This window comes from Cryptomeria japonica, unplaced genomic scaffold (assembly GCF_030272615.1).
Source record: "Cryptomeria japonica unplaced genomic scaffold, Sugi_1.0 HiC_scaffold_386, whole genome shotgun sequence".
NCBI classification, from domain to species: Eukaryota; Viridiplantae; Streptophyta; class Pinopsida; order Cupressales; family Cupressaceae; genus Cryptomeria; species Cryptomeria japonica.
The window spans coordinates 43283-49477 of record NW_026729207.1 but is presented as its reverse complement, the minus strand read 5'-3'; the positions used below and the strand labels follow the sequence as shown (position 1 = coordinate 49477).

The 6195-nt window shown below is 37.7% G+C and overlaps 1 protein-coding gene across 1 annotated transcript; it reads right to left on the bottom strand.

Moving 5' to 3' along the window:
- Window positions 1-2728: 2728 nt before the first annotated feature.
- On the bottom strand, window positions 2729-4937 carry LOC131070525 (polygalacturonase-like). The gene is made up of 7 exons (XM_058006089.1): window positions 4800-4937; window positions 4566-4694; window positions 4158-4302; window positions 3959-4005; window positions 3637-3844; window positions 3177-3258; window positions 2729-3065 (listed from the first exon to the last, which is right to left on the bottom strand). The coding sequence occupies exons 1-7, from the start codon at window positions 4935-4937 to the stop codon at window positions 2729-2731; spliced, it is 1086 nt and encodes a 361-aa protein (XP_057862072.1).
- Between the last annotated feature and the right edge of the window lie 1258 nt (window positions 4938-6195).

Genomic DNA, 6195 nt, shown 5'->3' with positions numbered 1-6195 from the left:
TAGTTCCATTTACTAAGAAGGGAGGGGAGGTTCATGTTCTAATTATTAAGAAGTCTAATCATGTTGGTGGCAGCAAGCACCACAGGATCTTTAAGCAAGGCAACGTTAAGGAGGAACCTAGAGTTACAAATAGAGGTACAGGTCGAGGAGTTGGGGATTTTAAAATTAGAAATAATAGGGCGATGATCTGAGAGAGTAACAGGCCAGACACCAACAAACTTACCTCTCTCATCCGGCACAAAAGAGAAAAATTCCTTTTTAGCATAAAAATGGTCAAGTCTAGAGTAAATCCAAGAATCACCTTTCTGAAGGTTACACTAGGTGAACTAGATACCACTATAAACACCTTTACTACCCACTAGAGGGTCAAACAAGTTTTTCTGATGTTTAAACCTATCCCACTAGATCTTCTTAGGGCCTTTCCACTCAAAAGGGTTCCCACCAACTTTATCCTCTTGGTTCTCAATCATGTTAAAATCTCCCCCTATAATCCACGGTATATCATTCAAGGAGGAAAGGTAGTTCCACAACTCATATCATTCCTTATAGTCATTGGAAGCATAGACAACACAAACCCCGAAAGAAGAGTTGTCAATACTGAAAATGGCCCAAACAACCCTCTTACACGAGGAAATGCCTTTCTGAATAAGGTGCTTCTCCCATTTTTGATTAAAAAGAAGTCCAACACCCCCTCTACCTCTGGGGTGGTCCAAGCAAATTTTAGCAGAATCTTTCCAAATAAAATCCAGATTAACTTGAAGGGTGAAATTGGTTGATTTAAGCTCTTGAAGCATGAGGAAATCAATATTTTTAATATTATTTAAAAATATTTTGATAACATGTTTCCTATCTGGAGCTTCCAGATCTCTAATGCTCCAAGAAACAACCTTCATGATCAATGAGAGTTAGGAGTCTTTAGTAGCCTTCGGGCTACTAGATTGGACAGGAGAACAATTTAGCTCCTTATTGTTTTTCTTGTGCAGGGGCCCCTTGTTTTTGGATCCCAATGGTCATCCCCTACTTTTAACATTGGAGTCGGGGAGATCAAGATCATCCCTATCAGAGTCGAGATCCATATGTGACTCAACATAATGTAGTTTCAACTCATTATTCGGGTGAGAATGACATTCCTCATTCACAGTGCAGGGAACTTGTGAAAAGAGACTACTATCATCGCATTTAGTAGGAATAACATGGATAACTGAATCATCACCAATTTTGTTAAGTATACTAGGAATTGGAACCAAGGCCGAATGCACACTGGTTTCAATATGGGGGGAGGGGCCACATAGAACCCCAATCATTTTACCACTGTGTTCAAGAGTGCCAAGAGTAACTAGAGGCCTCTTTGGGACTCCTCGAATATTGGAATCACCATGCATCCGATCTGGGTTCTCAAAGGATTTAACAATGGATTTAACAATCAACTTGGAGCCAGATTTAATAGTAGAGGATTGGGTGACCATACCATGGTCTAAGAGGGCATCAGATTTTTTATTCTTACCCTATTCCAGAGTTTTAACAAAGTTGGTTTTTTCCAAGGCAAGTTGTTGTGCATTTTTTCTTCTACGCTTCTTTGACTTACATGAGACTAGCTAGAAATCATCCCCTTGATCGCTTTCCAGTTTCTTGAGGGCTTGCTCAATTAGGGAGTAGTGAGGGGGGTCCACATTAAAACAACCAAAATCAGGGCAAGGAGTGGGCTTGCTAGAGTTGCTCACATCAATGGTAGGATTATTGTCAAAAGTTTTATTGTTAGCTTCAGTAGGGACAAGTTCAACAGAGGAGACCACATGAGCAGTATTCAAAGGAACACAGGGACTCGGGTTATCAACACGTGGTTCTTTAACAAATTTCTTCCTTTTAATGATGGGGCAATCTTTGCGAAGGCGACCTTCCTTCCTATAGAGGAAGCAAGCGTGTAAACCTCCAAGGATTTCAAAAGGACATGAGTAGATTTCTCCACCTATGCTAAGGTTAAGCGCTTTAGAGATGTCAATCCCAGGTTTCAAGGAAATTAGCACATGATCATCAAGATGGGGGATGAGTCTGGAGTGTCATCCATCCTAATGACCTTACCAATTGGTTCAACTATATGGGGAATGAAGTGCCATAAGAAAGGCAAAATGATTTTAAGAAGAACCCATCTAGGGCATGACAAAGCCAAGACCTCCTCACTAATAGCTTCAGGAGAACACCCAAGGGCACGGAAGGAAGTCTTACCGACCGCCCAATATTGTTTTTTGAGAACCTCAACCTGCATATCATGGCTATTTAAAAAGATAACAAACAATCCTTTCTGAATTTGCCTACAAAAGCAAATCCAAAAACCAAGCTTTAAGCTCTAGTAGTTATGAAACCAATCATCCATGAATTTGCGTGGAGGACATTTATCAATATCAACAGAAGCAAAGAAAATAGAAGTCTCTTTAAGTCTATTTTTTTCTAATGTAATTTCGTGAACCAAAGAATCATTAGGCAAGATAAGGATAGACTCAGGGTCATCACTAGAATCCTTACCTTCTGAACGACCACCTCCATCGCCGCTGGTTGCCAGGAACTTCGCATCGTCAGAGATAGCCAGGGAAGCCCTAGATATAATATCTCTAAATGAAGGTTTATTGGAAGGCATACTGGAATGATCCAGTAGTGGGGAAATAGAGTTAGGTTGGGGAAATAGGGTTAGGTTGGGACAGTGCAGTGAATGCACCGTCACATCCAGACTCCATTAAAGACCAAGAGCAGATCGCACAAGAAAGAGACTACGGAAGACGCCTAAGAAATAAATGCAACACAGAGACAGCACAGAAAGCGAAACCATAAAAAGAAAAACAAGCCAGGAAGATAAAACAGGGGAGAGAAGAATCAAACCATGTGGAGGAGGGAGGCCTCCTCCACAGTCTACTTGTCGCTCCCGCTCAGACCTGCGCGCCGAAAAAGCTCCCGACTCTATCACCGGCCATGTCTTGATTCTTAATCCATTCGTTGTTAATGTCAACTTGGCGCCGTTCACGTGAATCGAATGGACATATGCTTTCGTGTTTCCTCTTCCAAGGCTTCCAATGCTGCAAAATTATACAAATAATATAAATAATTTCTAATGCATAACATATTTAGACAGACATAAATTATTATTAGCTGTTAAGGTATTTGTGTTTGTTTAGAGGGTTAATCGCCTTATTCCATGGCCTGGACCGCATGTGATATCATTGATGTTAATATTTGAAGACCCATCACCTATCCCCACACAGTCATCTCCTGCAGTCATCAAACTTCCATGTACTCATATTTCTCTATTCACATATAATCTCTGCTATTTAATATTATATTTAAGAATATAAGAAAAAATCTGAGATCATAATTAATCTATGATATGAATTTTTTTAGTTATAATAGTCACATCCATTTTCTTTTTTTAAGTTATAATAGTCACATCCATTTTCTTTTATCAGTTTTTTAACTTGTAATCAAATAACATCATTGATGTATCATAGAGTAATTTTATAGTCAAAATGAATCATGAAATATGATCCAAAATAGTTATCAGTAAGACAATTCACCCTTTGAAATTCAAACTGTTTTATTTAAAACTAAATCTGAAAATGATAATATTTGCCACATTCCTCATTCCTTTACCTGTTCCAATAGTGGAATCTTTTATGACTATGTTTGTGGATTGGAACGTATCAATTCCATCAGTGTTTGGGCTGCTTTCTGGTGCCTGAATGGTAATACCCACGATCTGGACACTGTCACAATTTGTCAATGTGACATGAAATTGAGGACTGTTTCTCACCTTCAGTCCACTCAGTGCACTCCCTTTCACATCATTGAATTGAATGGCCTACAGAAAAAAGAAAGTCATATGATATGCATCTATAATTTTAGCGCATGTAAGTAGTTTTTACAGGTTTTGAGGGCTGTTGCTTGCTTTATTGTAAGCTAATTTAAAAAAAACTCTCTTTTTACAGGTTTTATTAAGTTTTCCTGATTCATCTGCATAATCTGTTTGAAAATTAAAACTAGAACCTTACTGTGCAGGTTTAGGTAAAATTTTACATATATTCTGTATCAGAAACTAGAAACACTGAGAGAAGTTCAGCAGTGTAAATGGTTACTAACCGTTGGTCTACTTTTATGTTTACCCCATCAATTACTTCCTTTTCCGTCAATAGTGCCCTTCCCTGTCAATGTAAATTGTTGAAGATGCTCGAACAACCACCACACATATGTGCTCTTCCAGCTGCTCGGATTTTCTGGTGGATCAATAGTTCCATGTGCGCTTCCAGCTGCTCGGATTTTCTGGTGGATCAATAGTTCCGTCGACCTAGTAAAATAAACATTAAAAATTTGTCTTGAGCTACTACCATATTCTCGAATCAGTGCACAAATTTACAGAATGAGGATCAAACATAGAATTAATCTAGAGTATGGTAAACTTTGAAGAAGGATTACTATTATTACTACAAATACAAATAGCATAGAACTATACAATTTTTCGACAAAATTAGATGTATTAAATCCATTGTTTTTTAATCCTTTAGAATTATGTTCAAATTTTAGACCTGAAATGTGAAACCAGGCTGACACGGTCCCTGGAAATATATATTGTTAACCAGAAAAGTCTTGCCACCTGCTACATTCAAAGTTGCAGACGACGCTTTACAAGCATCATTCCATGCACGAGTAAACGCCTGAAAACCATTAGAATTTTAATAAGACTAGATTTTGGAGTCCTTAATAATAACAAGTAAACTTTCTGTTACTCAAGATAGAAACTGTTAGAGGACATCACCCACCACCCACTGCACCATAATTTTGTACGCCAAAACTTCTTCCAGAGATGTGATTAACTGGGCTTCAACGGCCATGATGATCAAATATAAGGCCACCAAGACAAAAAATTTCACATGAAGATTTTGACCTGGTCGAGCCATTGATCTCATTAGAATTAGAGCCTAACTAAGATTCAGTATGAATTAGAGAAAGAGACCTAAGGTATGAGTGAAGGAGATGAGTGAGCGTTAAATAATGGACTCCCACAGAAATCGAAATGCAAGCCCAATCGAACAATAGCAGATCATTTGATTTTTTATATTTCAGCTTCCCTATCATATGACGGACTACCACAGAAATCGAAATGCAAACGCAATCGAACAATACCAGATCATTTGATTTTTCCTATTTCTCCGTTCAATATTCTTTTATTTAAAACAGATATTCAGAACATAAATATGTTCTGAATATCTAAACAAGTGTCACATAGTAGTGAGTAATATTGTAATAAAAATATTTGTGGTGATTTTTAATTATTATAATTTTAAATCAATATTATTTTAAAATTATATTATTTAAATTATATTTATTTAATATTAATTATAACTTTTACTTTTATGAATAGTATGTGAGTATCTATATTAGATTAAAATTCTAATATTCATATCTAAAAATTATAGAGGGTCATGTCATATGAGTAGAGCCCAAAAAGTAGTGAGTCACATGGACAAAGCCTTAAAAGCAAAGAAACAACTAAACAAAATAGCAAGCATAAGAGTGAATCTCGAGTAGAATAAAACGAGCACCAAGCTATGCAACAAGAGAAATTCTAGAGGGAACTAGAAGAGAGTCCTTGTCATTTTGCTTACCCCATACGTTAGCAGGGTCCAGGGTGACATCAGGTAGGGAGCATCGCTTATAAGCATTTGTCTTTCCCTCTTCTTTATCTTCAATCTATTTCAGAGAAATAGCTAGATCCATATAAGGGAAGTTCTTAGAAGAATCTGACCACCCACCACCACTGCTAGTTGAAGGCCATCCACTACAACCACCAGTAAATGGCCTTGTACCACTTGAAGGCCACCAAAATGAAATACCTACATGTGGAGGAGAAGTAAAGCATAACTGAGCCCAACCATCCTTGCCACCAATGTGGCAGTGAGGGGCATTAGAAATTGGTGAATGAGAGCATAGAGAAGAGAAACACTGACGTCAGCAGCCTTAGGAAGGAGATCGGTTGTAAGAGGCAGAACTAATTGGAGGCACTCTAGCTAAAGTGCATGGGGCATTACCCCAATGGTCAAATAGCCACTTTATTCACTTAAACTTGAATATGCATCATGACATTTTTACAAATGGTGGCTTTAGTATAAAGTGAAATAGAAGTATTTATAGAGTTGTGAGCAAAAATACTACCAT

What these genes read in the sequence shown, in the direction of transcription:
- LOC131070525 (XM_058006089.1), bottom strand. Translation starts at nt 4,937, where the DNA reads ATGGCTCGACCAGGTCAAAATCTTCATGTGAAATTTTTTGTCTTGGTG. An exon ending in AAATTATGGTGCAGTGGGTG is followed by an intron (nt 4,695 to 4,799) that starts GTGGGTGATGTC and finishes AATGGTTTTCAG; the next exon opens with GCGTTTACTCGTGCATGGAA. An exon ending in GGTCCAGGCCATGGAATAAG is followed by an intron (nt 3,066 to 3,176) that starts GCGATTAACCCT and finishes ATAATTTTGCAG; the next exon opens with CATTGGAAGCCTTGGAAGAG.